Below are 20,959 nucleotides of genomic sequence, written 5' to 3'. Positions count from 1 at the left end.
CTTGGCAGGATTCAAACCCAGGACTCCAGCGCTGCAAAGCTGAAGTGCTAACCACTGAGCCACCATGTTGCCCCTGCTATAAATTATATCATATAAGAAAGCTATTAGAGATGAGCGAACAGTAAAATGTTCAAGGTTCGATATTTGTTTCGAGCAGCCCCTCATTATTCGACTACTCGAATCAAATATCGAACCCTATTATAGTCTATGGGGGGAAAATGCTTGTTTCAGGGGTAGGCAACGTTCAATCAAATTATACTTACCGAGTCCACGAGTGAGGGTCGGGCTGGATCCTCTGAGAAGTCTTCTCCTTGCAGCGTCCCCGCGGCATCTTCCGGCTCTGAATTCACTCTGCCAGGCATCGGGCCTGTGCAGAGCCGACTGCGCATGCCCGCACTACAAGCAGACATGCACAGTCGGCTCTGCCCAGGCCCGATGCCTGGCAGAGTGAATGAAGAGTCGGAAGACGCCGCGGGGAAGCTGCACGGAGAAGACTTCTAAAGGTAGGAGAAGAACCAGCGTTGACTGGCCGACTGTATAGCATTCGGCCAATCAATGCTGGTTCTGCATCGAACTTTTCCATTCGAATAGCCAGTAGTACTCGATCGAGTACGAGTATTTCAAATACCGTAGTATTCTATCGAATACCTGCTCGATCAAGTACTACTCGCTCATCTCTAAAAGCTATCACATGAAAATTCAGTGCCATATGCAGCTACCATGTTACACAGCAGGAGAAGTTGAACGGATTAATATATAGTTTGGGGGGGAACGATTCGGTATAACTTTTTTTATATTTTAATTCCTGCTCATTCTGGGCTTAGGAGTCCAGTGGGAGGTCCTAGTTAGTGATTGACAGCTGTTTTGGTAGGCATACTTATACAAAGAAAGCAGACTAGGACCACCCACAAGACTCATAAACTCAGAGAGAATAGGGACTTATTAAAGAAAATACAGATTTTTTTTTTCCAATAATATTTGCTTGGCTCCTTCTGCTATAGACCACACTACCCATAGGTTGTCTCTTTACGTGTCAGAAGATTAATTGTGTTAATGACTGTCGCTATACTACATGTTATTCTCTCATTTTTTACCCAAAGAACCAACACCTATGGTAGCTATAGGTTCACCTTCCACTGCATGATGTTCACAGGGCCAGGCTGTGTTTTTGAATATTGGATGGCCAAATTAATTTGGTTTCCACAAACTCTTTCATATTCAGTCAATTGGAACAGCATCTATTGATTTTATTCTAATTTTACTCAACGTTGGGACATAAATTAGATTTGTAACAATCTATCAAATCTATATTAATAAGGAATCTTACAGGGTAAGAGAACTCAATCTGTATATATAGAGTAAGTGGTGTAATGCCACAATTTTATGACAAACCTTAGTTGACTTTTACCTAAACCAAAAATGATAGAATACCAGAAATCCTTATTAAACCTCCACAAGTATAGAATTTTATATTAAACATTGCATTCAGGTATTTATATTTTCATTGAAATCTGAGCAAATGGACTAAACTAATGAGTGCGATCTATTTATAGTGCAAATTGTCCCGAATTTGTGGATCTATGTGTTCAATTTTGTAAACTGCGTGTCTGTCCATATTCAAGATATTCTGTCCTCCATCCCATCCGCATGATCAGACTGGCCCACAGGGGAATCCCCTAGTGGCCCCTGAGCCAGGGAAGAGTAAACGCATTGCATTTTATAGAGATACTCATCTACTGGGCTGCTGATTTGTGGGCATGTCAAGCCAAGTCAGAGCAAATGGCAAAGGGCCAAACATCAGCAGGATCGGCTTCAAATGCCATAACAATTGTACAACCAAAAATACAGGGTGGGCCATAAGAATGGATAGACCCAGATAAAATGGAAGTGGTTGCTGATATCACCTTACCGTTTGTGAAGTATTAGTACATTTCAGGCCGGGTGACACCCATGGTGGACATCAGCAAAGCCGCCATTTTGGATTCATCTTAATCAATGGAAACCTAAATTCCACTAGGTATCTGCAATTGCTGCGTGATGATGTGTTAGATCATCTAGCGCAGGGGTAGGCAACGTACGGCTCTCCAGCTGTTGCAAAACTACAACTCCCAGCATGCATACTGGCTCTGCTGTTCTGGGAACTCCCATGGAAGTGAATGGAGCATGCTGGGAGTTGTAGTTTCACAGCAGCTGGAGAGCCAAAGGTTCCCTACCCCTGATCTAGCACATTCCCTGAGTTATTCCAGCAAGATGGTGCACCACCACATTATGGATGTCAGGTCCGAACGTTCCTCAATGAACAGTTTTCTGGCAACCACTTCCATTTTATCTGGGTGTATCCATACTTATGGCCCACCCTATACTTTGTTTTTTTTCATTGGTTAAAGCCACAGCAGTGAGTAGACTGCCTATCGCTGTATAGAGACTGAACTTCATGCAGGTAGAAGTGAGTACCGCGTAGCTTCATCAGTAAAATAGCGTTATGTTGGCAGTCAGTAGTGTGGGACAGGTGTTGTAACCACTCAGTCCCAAGCCTCCCACTCTACAGACTCCATAGCATCTGCTTGGTCTGCCTCCGTTGGCACTACACCAATGGCATCTTTGTATAAAAAGTAAGACATATTCTATATTAGAAAGTCAATTATAAAAATGAACCTTATCAAGAACAATAGAAATCTTCTTAATCTGAGATACATCTGAGTCCCTTAGTGTTGTGAATTAAAATCAATTCCAGTTGTCATGTAAAGTATTCCATTAATATTCTGCTATCCATTTCTAATAGTTTATGCATTATACATGTGTCAGGTGTTTCTTTTATGGTGCCTGTGCAAATTGCTTCTTGTTCAGTGTCCCTGAATATGAAAACACTAGGCAATCTGACTAATTGGGATCACTGATAACACTGAATAGCTGCACAGCTGAAAAATTTAGTAGTTCTGCGTGATTACTCAATACTAATGGGAACCAATATATTCTCTGCCATATGCTCCTATAGACACATAAAGTTCTACAGAATAAACAAACTGCATAGGATACATAATAAATGTCAAGGCAAACCTACAGCCTAACATTCGAATGCTGCATTATATCATAGCTAGAGGACAATTGATCCCACAATGACCCTGACACAACTTTTTTTTTCCTCACCAAGCCAGAAATCTTATAGCAAATCTGTCAAAACAAGGAATTTTGTTATTTTCCCATACCGTAAAGTTAAAAATCCAAAATATTTGACATTTTAAAAAAATATATTTTTATTACTAATTCTGTGTATATATATATATATATATATATATATATATATATATATATATATATATGTACATATATATATGTATATATGTGTGTGTGTGTATATATATATATATATATATATATATATATATATATATATATAAATGTTGGGAGGGGCTTAGGTGAATACTAAAGGAATTCTACCATTGAAATCAAATTTTGATCGATAACACGTAGGAATAGCCTTAAGAAAGGCTATTCTTCTCCTACCTTTAGATATCTTCTCCACGCCGCCGTTTGGTAGAAATCCCGGTTTTAGTCAGTATTCGAATGAGGTCTCTCGCAGCACTGGGGGCAGGCCCCAGCGCTCAAACAGCACTAGGAGTGTCTCCAATGCTTTTAGAGAACTCTCCAGCACCGCCTCCATCTTCTCCAGGAACGGGCTCTTCACGAGTCTGGAGATTCCTCTCACAACATTGGGGACGCCCCCGGTGCTATTTGAACGTTGGTGCCCACCACCAGTGCTGCGAGAGAACTCATTTGCATACAGACGAAAACCAGAATTTCTGCCATATATTGTATATGTAGAAAACAGGACAGTTTCAGCTTCCAACCTCTCTCTTACTCAGCACTGCGAAGAACAATATAGTACTGATGTGAATAAATTTGGATGAGCTATAAAACTTACTATTAGCTGCTGCAGCCTTTGTCTGTGTCACTGCTGCTCTCTCTCTGAACTCTTCCTCCCTTCTTCCCTGTCCTTATAGAAACCTATAATTTCTTGTCTCCGTTAGTTTGTCGAGATCAAGACAGAATTCAGCAATGATTTCAGTGTATGTCAGTTTAGCAAGGAAAAATGAGGAGGAAATGAAACCTGATATGTAGGGAAAGAGGCATTTTTCTCTAATAATCATACTTGCTTGTACTATTGATCTATGCAAAGTTTGTTTAAATGTTAGTGACCATTTAACAGGTTTTGTGGAAAGGTAAGGGCACTTAGTGCTTTGGAGGGGCAGATGTTTTAGTATTCCTAAATGAATGATGTACATGCAGCCTCTGAATCAGCCCTATTTGTTATTCAGACAAGCAGCTCTTAAAAAGCATGTGAATACTGTGATTCCCCGAATTCAGACGGTACACAATGGCCCGTAATGAGCGACACCTGTGCTTACCTCAATTACAGAGACGCTCTGAACAACAGAAAGAAGGGTGTCAAGATTCCCTAAATAATAGATCACATTATGTCTTTCGTAATTGGATTCAGAGACGATAAAAAAAGTGAGAGCCTGGAAACTTCTCAAAAGGAACAGCCATACTAGGAATGATAGAACAGCCAACTGCTTGCAGCCAGGGAGCCAAATTGCAGTCAAAACTCTTGGCAAGTCGATTTTCTTGATTATTTCAGTAATTGAATATCTGTTAAGCATTGTGTGTAATTTTACCAGCAAAGTTTATTTATTGTACATAAGGCTGTCAGTATTACAGACATTAGTAGCCACCTCTGGATCCCTGTCTCTATTGCCGCGGGAGAGAGTCAGTAATTATTCCAATAGTAAGGCCCTCCCCTTTATGTGCTCCAGACTTGCAATTTTTTATTTTTTTTACATACAAGATTTTGCATTAAGTTGCAACAAAGTAATACAATACTGCTGAAAGCAATTATTTACAGATATTGTAGCTTTTTATGATAATTTACACCTATTAGGGCCCGTGCACACAATGTAACGCGGCGCTCATTCTGACACGTAAACTCATGTCAGAGTCAGCGCTTCAAAACAGAATGCCATTGACTTCAATGGGTTCCATTTAACACAATGGGAACACAATGGGTTAAAAAGCCTCCCAGTGTTACACGCGTTAAACGGAACCCATTAAAGTCAATGGGATTCTGTTTTGAAGCGCTGACTCTGACGCAAATTTACGTGTCAGAATGAGCGCCGCGTTACATTGTGTGCATGGGCAAATAAGGGACTTTCAAAAAGTCATAAAAGAAAGGACTGTAGTGTGTAAAAAAAAAAAAAAAAAAAAAAAAAAAAAGCTAACCTGGTATATTCCCTGCTCCTCCAGATGGTCCTTGCCCATCTTGCTGGATAGTCCTGAAGTGCTACAGTAATCTCATACTACACAAGTAGCCACTCTACAGTTTTCATAGCAGCTGCCTGGTCTGCCTCCATTGACAGTACACCGATGCAGACTCTATCTAAACTAACTCCAGATATGGGGGGTGATGTAATATAGTATGAAGACAACTGGAGTCTACCATAGCAAGAATTTTTTCTACTGAGCAGCAATGTCATCTCTTACAATCCCCAGTTCAGGATGTTTCATACTGCGTGTCATTGTTTGCCTTCATATAAGCAGGAGGTTTCCCTTGTATCAGAGCCTGGTATCTAACCCTGGCCCAGATAGCTTGCTATGGGGAATGGTTTAGGTTGCTGCCACATGGTGTTCCTGCCACAGCACAGTCACACTTTGGCCTGGGGCTATGGACACTTATCAATAAATGAAACATTGATTAATTATGGGTAATGTCTCAATTATTGGCCATGGGGTAACAGCAATAATTAGATATAACCTGCAATTATTTAGCGTTTCATTGCGGCTCTGCTGCAGGCAGGAACACCATAAGGCAACACCTTTGGAGGGACATCCCTCTATTTCAGATTTAGGCTTGGCTCACATCTGCATTCAGGGACTCCACATGGGGACCCCTCAGAAAGGACTACCGAACGCATTGGCAAGCAGTGTACAGTGAAACCTCACGGCCCCATAGACTATAATGGGGTCCTGTGCTTTCCGCACAGTGTCCGCACGGAACATGCGGACAGAAAAGTACTTCACGATCTACTTTCCTGTCTGCACGACTTGTGCGGAGACTGCGCGGAAAGCACACTATAGTCTATGGGGTCCATGCGCTTTCACAGCACACCACTTGCCAATGCGTTTGGTAGTCTGTGTGGACTCTCCGAACTGATTTACCAAATGCAGATGTTAACCAGGCCTTATAGATTCTCTGACTTGAAGAGCTGTGTGTCTATAATGTTGTCATTGTTTTTTTTTTTGTTTTTTTTTAAATAAAGTATGTGGAAGAGTTGAGTGCACTATGGGGTAGATGTATGAAAATTGGCATTCCCAATGCCTCTGCTTTTTGTATTTGTATTATTATTGTAATATCTATACCGCTGTAACACATTGAATTTCCCCATGGTGGGACTATCTTATCTTATTGTATCTTATCTTATCTCTCCTGTTTCTGGCAGAAAGTGTGTCTTATTTATCTGCCTCTTCATAACTCGCACAATGCTCTGCCAGGCTGGACGCCTACATTGAAATCAACTCCAGATTGTTGTTGTTGTAGATTTTAGATACTGTATACAGGATATGTTACACCAATAAACTGAAAATGTTGTAAAAAGTGTTGGAGTCTGTGGTACCACCCATGTCACGCCTGCAAATATCTCCAAATTTACTATTAAAAACAGGCGTTCAAGGCATGCGGAATCCCCCCTAATAAATCATTCAGTTGAGATCATGTAGAAGTAAAAGCTGTGAGATCACAATGACTTGTTCCAAATGACAAACTCCGCTCGCGTGGGAAGAGTACTTAGCATGTGGAAACATTTATGCAAATTAAAATTTAAACTAATACCTAAAAAATAATCAAATCAGTAATTGACAGATTGTATTAGTTTCAATGTTGCGAACGTTGGCAACTATTTTTTTTTTCGTATTCCGTGTATTGATTTAATTGAACAATAAAGCATCCTTCATGCAAATCTCATCATCTTGGGTAGATCATATCTTATTATATTCAGTCTTCCAGGTGCGGAGACAATGAGACATCGAACAGTCACACCTGGTGTTTGGAAATACTTATGCAGTTCTACAACCTAATTGTCTTCTCTGTGTACCGACTCGCACTGAATAAAACAACAGTAGATGTTGAAAGGAGAAGTAACTAGTTCAACAAGGATTAAAAGCCAATACATTAATCCTCCAACATCTTTAGGGTAGAATTAAATGTACAAAAATCAATGTGATTGTTGTAGCTGTGATAAGTAGTTAGTAGCAATTACTTTGCATGCCAGTTTACATTTACAAGTGCAAATTTTCAAGCAGATGAATATTCTCGTAGTGACTGGGGTTATTCGCGTGTCACAGCTCATGGAATAGTTGTTTAAAGAGAAAGTAGTGCCGGTATAAATTAATATGGGAACTTAAAGGGGTACTCCATTTCGATAAAGCGATGGCACATACCATAGTTAGGATGTACCATCACTTTATAATTCATAGTGGTGCAACATCAGGGACCTTTCACTGATCCTTAGAATGAAGTGACCCCTTCACTGCTGTGCCCCCTTAACTGTGTGTAAATACCACTTTATTGGATAGAACTGCAGTATAGCTCCATTTAAAAGAACAGACAACAGCAGTTCCAGATGGCAGAAGCACTGCAGGAAAAAAACAGTAAATAGGGTTGAGTGATCAGGATTGGAAAAGATCGGATCCCGATTGGCAATTGAGTAAATTTCACGATTGGGATCGGCTGGAAAATCATCGGAAATCAGATTTTGAAATCTCAAGATTGACTCAACCCTAAAAGTGACTTTTCCCATAGAGAAACATTGCCTAGGGTTACATAGTAGATGAGCTTGGATGAAGACATTAGTCCATCAAGTCCAACTTATCACCCTACAATCCCTACAGTGTTGATCCAGGGTAAGGCAAAAAACTCCATGAGGCTTATGCCAATTGTCAAATTCCTTCCCGACTCCAATCTGGCAGTCAGTATAAAAACCCTGGATCAATGGGTCCTTAAAATCTAGAGTCCATAACCTGTTATATTTTTCTCTTCAAGAAGCGTTGAGTGATCAGGATCGGCAAAGATCGGATCCCGATCAGCGATCGAGCAAATTTCACGATTGGGATCGGCTGGAAAATGATCGGAAATCAGATTTAAAATCGATCCTAAAATCTCAAGATCGGCTCAACCCTACCAGTAAAGGAAATGCAGCACTGAATTAGCATTGTGGACCCTTATTTATCTTTATTGATTGGAAACCCAGAAGTTGCCCCCCCCCCCATATAAGAGAGTGATGACATTCCTATTTATTAGATGTTAATACATCTTTAACACACTCATTCCTCAGGAGGAAATGCTTTGTCAGACTTGTCAAGTGTTATTATCTCATTCTCAGAGTTTATTCAGTTTCAAGTTTTTCACTTTGTAACTTCGGAATACTTATTTTTATCTCAAGATTACGAAATGCAAATTTCCTCGTCCAAAAGCTTCCTACTTTGACATATTTGTGTTAAATCGTGATGCTTCTAAATTGGTCTTGGCTAGTGTTCAAGTAGCAAAGAAATGGTGGACTCTTAGTTAATATTGATGTTCATGGAAAGGATTCTCCAGCCCATCAAAAAAATGGCATGAGATCTTCTTATGAGGTCGTATTTAGACCTTGAATTGTAAAGTTTACTTAGGTATCATTTGTGATGGGCATTGCTGTTTTCCACTCTAGGTATTCCAGTAGAGGAGAACTAAAGGGTGACAGTGGTGTTGAGACAGACATAGCAACTCCCCTTTTTGTATCAATTATACAACTACACTGTCTAGCAATAAATATATGGACATCTGTGATAGAATAGAAAAACAACATTTATCCATATCCAATAGTTGGTAGACCCCAGCAGATGCTTCCTTACAGATGGTATTGATAGACACAATACTCCTGGATGCCTGGTGAAACTGTGAGATGTGAGCCATTGGTTGGGTGCGGTTTCTCTGGCCAGCACTCGTCGGTCTCTATCTCCCAGTTTGGGGGTCTGCCTACTCGGGGCACATTCCATCAATCACTGTTCACCTTCCACTTCCTAATCACATAGGCCACTGTCGATTTTGGGTAATTCAGTTCCCTTGCTATGTCCCTTAAGGATTGACCATTTCTGTGGTACCCGACAATTACCCCTTTCTAGAAATCAGACAACTCTGCACTTCGTGGCATCTTGCATGCTAGGCTAGGCTATCACTTTGACCAAGTATATCATATTGTGATATCATAGCGTGAAAAAAGGCATGAAAGTAAAAATGAAAGTAGATCACAAAGTACTTTTCTGTCTGCATGTTCCATGCGGGCAGCACGTGGAGATCATATGGACCCCATTATAGTCTATGGGGTCCATGTGCTTTCACTGCACACCGCCTTCCAATGCATTTGGCATTCCATTCCGGGGGAAGAGGGGTCGTCCCTATGTGGACACCCCAAACAGATTACCAAACGCAGATGTGAACGAGGGTTTACAGAACTCATTATGTCAGCTTTCTCAAGTTCATCTGTCTCTTTCCCACACATGCCTAAAGATTTTGGATACTATTGTATATCTGGAACTGTCCAGTCAAGAGAAAAAGTATAGGGCACATCTGTATTCAGCATAGCAAATCCAAACTAGATTTGTATTTTTGCACATAACCTGATGCCCATTGACTCCGAAGTCTATGCAGACATTTCGGTGCCCCGATCCATAGGACTCTAGTTAAAATATGTGCATTTTAACCAAGTAGTCCAAAAACAGGAAAATGTCACACGCTGTGTTTTGCAAATAACCTTCCCTGTTTTCATCACCCAAGACATAATCCTGACAATGATACACTTGAACTTTTACATGTGATTTACCATGGCTCTAATTACAACATATTGTGCCCCATACGACCCGATCTCAACAAATCAAATTCTCTCAAAATAGATCATCTTATAAATATTTTATGGGCTTAGTTTCACTGTATTTATCAGAAATGGTTGTCATTTCCAATAAGTATTTAATGCTGCCAGCCTGACATGTTTGACAGTATTCCAGAGAATTTATAGCGAGTTGTAGTGATTAAAATTTAAGAAACTGTTAGCATCTGTTCCATTCATTCAAATATTGAAACACTGAAGCTTTACATGAATCCGGTGTGACCATTAATAATTCAATGCAAAGTATTCCTGAGATTTTCCCCTTATATCATAAGTCAGAATGTTTGTTATGAAGCAATTATAAAGGATAGGAAGTGACATATGTAATAATACAATATGAGATTACCGTACCTTGCCGTAAATGCAGTTCTAAATATAAAAGACATAAATAATTCACATGGCCTATATTATTTGTATGGGAAACAGTAGGGTTTACAAATTGTTATCCTGTGTTTGTTTAGAATTTATATGGATGGATATGACACTTGATTTACTCCTAAAGGCGATGCCATTCTTATTATACTCTATGTGGAGTCACTCAAAATATGGTGTATGATACGATCTTAATAGAACCTTCCTACTCCAGTGATGTTACCAGTTTCTTGTGACTTCAAGGGAATAATTTCTATCAAATCCAAATCTGTGATATACAAGTTACAGTAGGTTCATCTTTGGTTCACAATTACGCTATACGACATCTACATATTGGCATATAAAAGCTTATGTTTTGTCAAAATTCATATTATAATGTAATATATTTCTTTATTGGTGATGTCACGGATGTCAGCCTCCATTTTGGATGGATCCCGTAGCCAATTTTGCACTCTTCTTTAGTTAGGGATTGTAGGGTTATAGGTTGGACTTGATGGACTAATGTCTTTATCCAACTTCATCTACTATGTAACTATAGAGGGCCTGGATGCCTTTCTGGAAGAGAAAAATATAACAGGTTATGGACTCGAGATTTTAAGGACACGTTGATCCAGGGTTTTTAAACAGATTTTGAGTCGGGAAGGAATTTTTTCCCCTGAAATGGGGCAATTGGCACGAGCCTCATGTTTTTGTTTTTTTTTTTGCCTTCCCCTGGATCAACACTGTAGGGATTGTAGGTTATAGGTTGGACTTGATGGACTAATGTCTTTATCCAACCTCATCTACTAGGTAACTAATCCAGAGAGCTTATCTCCCCCACCTGGAAGCTCTAATGGGATACGGCTCCTCTATTGTGCCTTATCCAATAGCCATGTGCCAGAACTATGTTACAACTTTGCAGCCAATCATATTATGCTAATTTTACTAGTCCAACCCATTCTTTGTCTATATATTTAAACTACCTTTTTCCTGCCATTAAAACATAACCCACTATATTCACAATACCTGTGTGTGTATTTGTTTCTCTAAGCTAGCGTATACACCAACTTTATTCATTTAGACTTCATTATGGTGATACATAAAGCGGATTAAGCTCACAATGATATAGATATACCAGGCAATTTTTTTTTTCACTTTGTTCACCAAATGCACTTTATTCTTGAAACTAGTGACAAAACCACTTGTGCTGCAGACATTTCTGAGATCTGCAGCAGAAATTTTCTTTAAAAACTCCCTTTTTTGAATTACCCAGTGGTTCACGACTATTGCCTTAAAGGGAGTCATCAGACATTAGAAAACAAGGCTGCTCTTCTTTCTCGGAAAGTAACCTCAAATCTATTAGTTTCAAGGCCCTGCTTCAGCACCGTCTCATTCATTGGACTGAGCTGCAGCATTGCCACGTGACCAGGAAATGTGATGTCACTTCCTGGAAAGCAGCCATGTTTTCTAATCCTGGATAATCACTTTAAGAATCGCTCTACTGACTGTACACAATACTGGTAACACTGAGATCTCTTTCCTGAAGGTTAGCTGCTTCCTCTTGCATTTAGACCATAACAAGGGGAAAGTAGATGAGGGAGAGTAACTAGTTCTCTGTATTAATAACGTTATGTGCAAAGTCGTTGTTGGAGATGAGTTACGTAGAAAGTCAATGATGTGCGGGGTCAAATAGTTGCATGCATGAAGTGACGTCAGATAAAGGGATATCCTGTATAGCACCCTAACATGAATGGTATCACCCCAGTGTCACATTGAGCCAACCAGAACACAGCTCACACCCAGCACTTTTTTCGGCATAAAACCATGAATCTGTTTTTGTAAAATATCAAATTGTATATCTACAAAAACACTTTTCATGGTAACATAGCTTTCAGTGAGCTATACTTCTTGTGGTGGTCTTACTCTACTATGAGTACGTACTCAAAATGTATATGTTTATTTTAAATGTTTTATGATATACCAGCTGTTTTTAAATAAAGGAAGGTTCTTTGATGTGAAAAATCTATTTTCCGCTCCTTTCCGAGGACTTGCGGGGAGCCTTAGATATAGACTTAAAATCCACTGGGTGAGCTCACCAACAAAATTAGTTCTAGTTTGTGGTTTTGCTGTAAATTGTGAAATGATTGTGAAACTTGCTATAAAGCAGATGTGAATCAACATAGTTTCCCATATATCAGTCTCAAATTATATCAACCCATGGATTAATAGGGTCGTAGATTGTACTACAAGGTGCTCTGATAGCTTCTCACCCATGATCACGAGAATGCTTAAAAAAGTACATTCTATAATCGAATAAAGCATTACCACGGTATAATTGGTGTGACCTTGTTGAATTTCAAGAACATCTTATCCATTATTTCAGTAACTCTTACTGTACTGTAACATTTTAATGATTTATTTATGTTAGACATGTAACTAAGCACTTGCTTTGAGATAATCGTGAGCACTTTGTGTTTTCCAGTGGCCTTCCTTTGCCAACAGTTCATGGTGCCAACCTGGTAAATTCAAGTGGAGGTTCGGGAAGTTCCAGTGAATCTGAAACCAGCTCTGAATCTGATTCTGATAGTGAGAGCAGCTCCAGTGACAGTGAATGTAATGAAGAAAACCGTAATGTAACCCCAGAGGTAGCGTCATGTATTGTCATTCTTGTTTATATATGTGGTATCAGTTAATTCATTATTGGATGTGTCAATGGTTATTTGTAGAGCTGAAGGAAAACCCAACTAGGGAATATTATAACATTTCAGGAGAATGAGGGATCTATTACCTGCTTCGGGTATATTGTACACTGTCTACCAATAAGTATTTGGACACCTGTGGTCCGAGCGGCAATTACAGCTTCAACACTGTGGGGCATGCTTTCCTCAAGTCCTTGTATGATGGCTAGTGGTATTTTATTCCATTCGGCTTGGAGAAGACAGGTAAGTTCTTTCACCCATTTTGGACAGCTGCTGCACCCCTTAGTTTGGCAATCCAACTCATCCCAGAGGTACTCGATAGGGTTCAAGTCTGGGCTCTGGGCAGGCCAGTCCAGTCAGTTAACTCGCTACATGACAGCTGGCGTTGTCATCCTGGAAGTAACATTGGTCTGACCCATAGAACCACCATAATGTAGGAAGCACACTGTTATCTAAAATAGTGCAATAGGCGTCAACGTTGAGTTTACCATGCAATGGGACCAAGGGTCACAGTCCATACCAGGAGAAACACCCCCAGACCATAACTCACCTCCGCCAAACTTTACTGGGTGTCCAAATACTTCTTGGTAGACAGTGGTGTATCTATAAAATTGTAACCACGTAACCATTTTGTTTTATTTTTCCATTGTGACTTTCACTAACCTGCTGTTTTTTTGCTTTAAATACAGTTCTGTGTATACTATATGCAAACAATGAGAATTCTGTTTGCCTAGTATCCAATAGAGAGTAAATTAAACTAACATTATAAAAAATGTATCATTTGATGGGATTATTGAGCATTCTTGTTTTGTTAGATTTCTCTGGGGCACTGCTTTAAATTAACGAACGCATCCGATGTGTTTGCTAATTAGACATTCCTATAAATAAACTAGCATGTTTTGTAGTAAAAAAAAAAAAAAAAAAAAAAAAAAAAAAAAAAAAATCAATTTTATTTAATGGAAAATATTTTTGTATACATGGCTTTTGTAAGACTCAGATACTATCCTGGTTTTCTTTACAGCCTGAACCACCATCTACAAACAAGTGGCAGCTAGACAAGTGGTTAAATAAAGTCAATCCGCATAATAAAACAATAATTAACAACCAAAACGAAGTACATTCAGATAATAATTCTGAACCTCAGAATAACCAACAGATTGAAGAAGAAACTAAAAGAGAACTCAGTAGTGTAAGCTCTCAGTCAGACTCCCTTCCCAAAGATAGAGAGCTTTTGAGTCCAGTAAGAGAGAAAAACAAACCTAGGGTACCCCAAAAACCTCCAGAGTCCAAGCTCTCTAAGCAAAAGTCACCAGCTCATACCGAAACCACTCCACAAAGAGCTGTTGCTAAAAAACAACCAAAAAAGGTTGAAAGAACATCAAGTGCCGAGGACTACTCTTGGAATAAACCAAACCCCACCAGCAGCACTCCCAAAGAAAAAGATGTACGAGAAACCCAAGAGCCACCAAAAGCAAGGACAAAAGCCACTGTTGCTAAAACTGCTCCAAGAAAGGAGCAAAGGACTTGCACAAGTAGTGCATCGGAGAAAAAGAAAGCAAGAGGATCAAATAAATTAGTCCCTAAATCCAGGGAGTTTGTTGAGACTGATTCAGCCTCAGAATCGAACACTGACCAAGAGGAAGTCCTGCAGGTCAAGTTATCAAAGGCATGCACTGGTCCTACAAATCCGGTTAAGTCAAAAGACTGTAGCAGCAACATTTTAAGTGTCAGCAGCTTAACCAGCAATAGCAGCAGTTTATCACTTGATCAAACTCACAACGATCTGGAGGAGCCATTTTCTCCTCTTCCTGTGGTTCAAAATGAACTTCTATCACCACTGAGGGAATTTGAAGAGATTAAGTCTTTATGGGTGAAAATAGATCTCAATCTTCTTTCTAGAATACCAGGTCAAGAGACTTTTGAGAACGAGGTCTTAAAGAATGAAATAAGAGAACAAGTCTTGAAACACAAGCCTCAAACACCAGCCACAGCCACTGAGAAAAATTCCACAAAATCTAGACGGAAGCACAAGGTGAGTTAAGGTTACCGAGGGATTCTAGGGGACTGAATGTTTACATTTCTTGTCTTCCTTGAATAGAATTTAGTTTTTTTTAACCTACAGATGTAGCCAAGTTAACATGTCTTTTAACGTGTTAAGTGAACAGGAGCTAATAACTTTAACTTGACTGTTTCCATTGCTTTGAATGGCTTTTGTGGGAAATGATCACAATGCAGTGAGTTCTTAGAATCAGGTTAAGATGGCTATACATGTAGGTCAATTATTTATTTCTTAAAGAGTTATCCCTACTCATCCCCACAAGAAGGGATTTAAGTAAACAGCTGCAAGTGAGGCCTGATTCATATTTGCTTTCAGTAATCCATTCCAGGAGTCCACACGGGGACCCCCCAAACGGAATACTGAACACATTGGCAAGTGGTGAACTTATGAAAGCACACGGACCCCATAGACTATAATGGGGTCCCTGTGCATTCTGTGCAGTGTCCGCACGAGTCATGCGGACAGGAAAGTAGTTCGTGAAGTACTTTTCTTTCTGAATGACTCTTGCGGACACCGCACAAAAAGCACACGGACCCCATTATAATCTATGGGGTCTGTGTGCTCTCACTGCTCACCACTTGTCAATGCATTCGGTATTCCGTTCAGGGGTCCCCAAGCAAACTCTCTGAATGGATTACCAAACGCAGATGTGAACCAGGCCTGACTGTGCTATACGGTTTCCATAATTTCCATAGACGTAAATAGGATTTATGGAAAGAGTCTTTCCACAATAGGCTACTCTGTTTCTGTAACTCGGGATAAAAGTCTGAGATGAAAATAATTGTGTAATATATTTTAAGAACAAATCTAAATTTTTCGGTTATAGAACACAAATTCACTGTGTATGCAAAAAGTTGAATAATAAGGTAGAAATGTATGCATGCTAATCTTTCTTCTTGGCTTGAGATATCTTAAAATGAGTGAAATAAGACTTATATACATACATACTCTTACATACTCATACATATATACATTACTCTTTTGGGTGTAGTGAGTAGTGACCAACATAGAATATTGTTTTCTTTCACCGCCACTCATCTTGGGATATCTTGAGCTAATAGGAAAAGTAAAGAACGAAACTTGTGCAATTCTGTATTTAGAGTTCTAAGAAAAGACATTCCAGAATATTATTCCATAGAGACTTCAACTACATTATAGACTAAAACAGAGGTCTTTCAATCTATCAAAGATTTTTGCCATAATTTATATTTTCACACAAAATTTGCAAATTGTGGCCATATTTTGTGCAATAATTAGAGATGAGCGAACACTGTTTGATCGAATAGATATTCGATCGAATATCAGGCCGTTTGAGGTATTCAATTCCAATCGAATACCACAAGGCAAACGCACTAAAAATCAACGCTAGTTCTTACGTCCGGATCCCTGTCAGCTTGCGATATGCGCAAACTGACTTTTTCCCATAGGAATGCATTGACCAGCGTTGATTGGCCAAATGCCATAAAGAGTACAGCATTCGGCCAATCAACTTTGATTCTGCCGGAGGCTCGTCTGTGAGGAGGCGGAGTCTAAGATAGGACCAGAATGGAGTCTGCTGTGGACCAATCTAGACTCCGCCTCCTCACAGACGAGCCTCCGGCAGAATCAACGTTGATTGGCCGAATGCTGTACTCTGTATGGCATTTGGCCAATCAACGCTGGTCAATGCATTCCTATGGGAAAAAGTCAGTTTGCGCATATCGCAAGCTGACAGGGATCCGGACGTAATACAGTGACTTGGGCATGTAAGATGCCCCCAGGCATTCTTCCCCTGCTGTCCCAGTTGCATTCCAGGGTGTTGGCATCATTTCCTGGGGTGTCATAGTGGACTTGGTGACTCTCCTGAGTCGAAGTGTGGGTTCCCCTGAAACGAGCATTTTTTCCCCATAGACTATAATGGGGTTCGATATTCGTTTGAATAGTCGAATATTGAGGGACTATTCGAAACGACTATCGAATATTTTACTGTTTGCTCATCTCTAGTAATAATCACTGAACCTGGGTTGGTGATCCAGCAATCTGGTGACATGAACATTTCATTACTGTGAATAAATATCATAATTATTTATAATGGCAAAAATAATATCAATCTATATGTCCTCAGTTGATACCTTTTTTTAATGGATAACAAAAAATGATGAAAGATTGCGAGCTTTCGGGACTGCTATAAGGTCCCTTCATCAGGCTGGTATGACACAATTTCTGATGGCACGCACATTTGCCTTCAGATTTTGTGTTATACCAGCCTGATGAAGAGACCTTATAGCAGTCCCGAAAGCTTGCAATCTGTTATCATTTTTTGTTATCCATTAAAAAAAGGTATCAACTACTGAGGACTTTTAATCTTTATATTTCATATCCACTGGCTAATACGGTACAAAGATACATTTTTTCTTAAGTCTATATGTGTCAAACCTGATATTCTTTGCACGTTCCGTTCACCATTCTCAAGCTGTAGGCTCAGCTCAATAGGCTGTACTAATGCAAGTGCTCCTGAAAATACTATAATGGGCAGTATACCTGTACATTAAAAATCCTATAAGTGTACTTTAAAAAAAGTTCAGTGTTTTAGTTTATAACATGACGTTAATAATGAGTGTTGTACATGGGGAGTGAAACTGCCTTCTGTAACCTGTTATGCACAGTGGAGTCATTAGTTCAATGTACTCCTAAGTGACTGTTCCTGTAGGTCTCGATGCTAGTGTTGACAGTATTTCAGTGCCCCCGAACAGTATGTTTCCAGTAGATTATATAGATGTTATGTGTTTCATTACATGGCTCATAAGGAAGAGAGCTGACTTACATACACCAAAAGAAGGTCAAAACTGTTGAAGAGACTCATTAAATCCCATTAGTTAAATGGAATATGTTCTTCATCCACTCTACTGTAGCACAGTGAGAGGAGATCTCTTAAACCCATGACCCACTGAAGGCTAAATTACAGTACTTCTGTTCTTGCAATGTAAAAGTTGTTATTATGCCTAAATTCTGAACACCGCCTTACTAATATGACTACTGTGGAATATCAAGGCCATTGCAATATAATCACACTTTATGATTAAAAGAGTAAGACATGCAAAACTATCTCGCTAAGTGGCTTAGTTTTGCAACATCTCTAAGTCTTGGGTCACCTACGTCAGTATGAAGATTTGGTTTTTATGTCCTTTAGATATACAGTAATAAACACCTAGATAATCTGCCAGGGGACCTGAGAGTTCTGTAATCCTAAAAAATAAATATGCACTAGAGATAAAAAGAAATTTTAAAATTTTTAAGAAAGATTTACTCATTGAGTATATATTATATATAGAGATGAGCAAGTAGTATTTGGTCGAGTAGGTATTCGATCGAATACTACGGTATTCGAAATACTCGTACTTGATCGAGTACCACTCGCTATTCGAATGGAAAAATTTGATGCAGAACCAGCGTTGATTGGCCGAATGCTATACAGTCAGCCAATCAACGCTGGTTCTTCTCCTACCTTTAGAAGTCTTCTCCGTGCAGCGTCCCTGCGGCGTCTTCTGGCTCCTGAATTCACTCTGCCAGGCATCGGGCTTGGGCAGAGCCGACTGTGCATGCCCACGCTACAAGAAAGTGGCCGCTTTGACTGTAAGCGGCCATTTTGTTGTAGTGCGGGCATGTGCAGTCGGCTGTGCCCAGGCCCGATGCCTGGCAGAGTGAATTCAGAGCCAGAAGACGCCGCAGGAACGTTGCACGGAGAAGACTTCTCGGAGAATCCAGCCCGACCCTCACTCGTGGACTTGGTAAGTATAATTTGATCGAATGTTGCCTACCCCTGAAACGAATATTTTTCCCCCATAGACTATAATAGGATTTGATATTCGATTTGAGTAGTCGAATATTGAGGGGCTACTCGAAATGAATATCGAATATCGAGTATTTAACTACTCGCTCATCTCTAATTATATATTGCATATTTATGATGAGTTTTTGACACTTTTTACACCTACACAGTTTTATATAGGTAGTAAAATAGTATGTATTTTGGCACAAGATATTTGTGTAAATGTACAAGTTGCACCAAACATAGTATACTATATGTACTAATTTAATAAAGGTGGCACATATTTGGTGATCTATACAACCATGAGTCATTTGACGCTAGTGATATATCTCCCCCAATGTATTTGAATGTCTAGTATTTCATTATATTAAAAGGATTTACTTTCAAGGACCTGAATTTAAAAGTTGGATTTCCACCAATATTTAAAATTAAGAAATCTGTATTGACCTTTCCTGAATGGTGGCACTCTTTTGAATGGAGCTGGCCAAGATATTTCTTATTAATGATGCATCCTTAGGATAGGCTACAAGTATCTGAATAGTGGGGATCCCACAGGTAGCCCCTGCATGGATCAGCTGTTTGGGGCCATTTCCGGTGCCCATACTAGAGTGGATGAGCACCGTAACTCAGCTCTGAAGTTCAGCTTGGAATCCCCCCATGCAACTTCTCACACCAGTCCTCTGTGGCTAGAGTATTAAAGATTAGGGCAACAAGCCCCAAGACATGTTTGTATCCACGCAAAAATACATATTGAAGGGAGCAAATCTATAAAACAACTTATCAAACATGACAGGTTTAGGGGGCGTTCACACGTGCGCCCCTGTCCTCCTGCGGTGTGTTCATCCTAATCCCTGGAGAAATTGCATAGGGGACAGCTTACCATCGGTGAATGGGTTTTTAAACTGATTGCCGGAAAGCCGCCCCCTGTCCAGTTTCTCCAGGGATTAGGACAGAAACACAGCAGCGCAAGTGTGAATGCCCCCTTAGATCAGCTCAGCACTATGTATAGTGGTATACATCTATAATGGTAGACTTGGATGCATGGCAGTACATCTCTATATTATAGTCCTCAAATAATGGTCATGTAGCATTTCTAATTATATCAATGGGAATGGAGTAAAATATCCCGAATAGCTCAAAAGTCTCTTCCATTCAGACAAGTCACTATAACCCTTCCCAAACCTTCTGCACTTTTCTTAGGTTAGTGATCTCCTGCCAGAATATGGGACTTATGGGCATTTTGCAGATCATAAATTTCAATGCAGATAGCAATCAATAAGAATCCATTATACCATTCATCAAAGGATATCAAATCCCTACAATTAGTTTGTTTAGGAGAACCTCAGGGTCCCCTTCTGACTTATGGGCCCCATTGAAATTTGCCATCCCAGTTAGGCCACAGGATGCATTCATAATAGAGCCGTGTCATATACAGATACTTGTTTATCTTACAGTATAATAAAGTAATACATCTTTAAAACTTGTAAAGGGCATTGTAAGATTGTAAATTATTTATTAATGTCGTTTTAAGCAGTGTGAAAGCAGTGACCTGCAAATTGACTGCAAAAAGCCACGCTTGGATGAAAGCATCGCTCCCTGTCTACTCCCGCCATGCATCTCCCCCATTCCTAGTAGCAGGACGTCTAGCACTAAAGAGTGAGTATTTAGACTTTGTATCAGCTTTGCATTCCTTATGATTAATTCGTTTGTGTCTTGCATCTTATGACAATCTGGGCTCAGATATTTTTTCATTTCAATTGTATAGCGGCTTTCTTAAACATTTACAAGGGTGAGTAAAGATTCTTCGCTCTCTGGCTATGGAACTTTATTTTAATCAACTTTCAGAAAAGACAAATACATCATTTTTTGACATAATCTCCCTGCTTTTTAATACACTTTATCCATCTGTCAACAATCTTTCATATTCCCTCATTAAAACATGTTTTAAGCTGAGCTGCGAGAAGTCAAATGTGAATCTTCAGCCTTGAAGGGTTTCTTTAAGAGGACCAAACAGGTGCTAGTCCTTCCAATGTAGTCATCAGTGGTGGACGTGGACGGGTGTCGTCCTTCT

At 39.7% G+C, this 20,959-nt stretch overlaps 1 protein-coding gene across 2 annotated transcripts in view; it reads left to right on the top strand.

Annotated features, from left to right (window-relative positions):
- AFF2 (ALF transcription elongation factor 2) overlaps positions 1 to 20,959 on the top strand; it is a 446,266-nt gene that overhangs the window by 386,828 nt on the left and 38,479 nt on the right. The window contains exons 10-12 of one of the 2 annotated variants that reach the window (XM_075260676.1): positions 12,805 to 12,967; positions 14,043 to 15,053; positions 20,423 to 20,544. In XM_075260676.1, coding sequence (XP_075116777.1) covers positions 12,805 to 12,967; positions 14,043 to 15,053; positions 20,423 to 20,544 — 1,296 coding nt within the window. Of the gene's footprint in view, positions 1 to 12,804; positions 12,968 to 14,042; positions 15,054 to 20,419; positions 20,545 to 20,959 lie in introns of both variants that reach the window. The other variant, XM_075260675.1, reaches the window with a different exon arrangement.

Source organism: Leptodactylus fuscus, chromosome 11 (assembly GCF_031893055.1).
Source record: "Leptodactylus fuscus isolate aLepFus1 chromosome 11, aLepFus1.hap2, whole genome shotgun sequence".
Classification (NCBI taxonomy): Eukaryota; Metazoa; Chordata; class Amphibia; order Anura; family Leptodactylidae; genus Leptodactylus; species Leptodactylus fuscus.
This window is presented reverse-complemented; position numbering and strand designations above follow the sequence as displayed.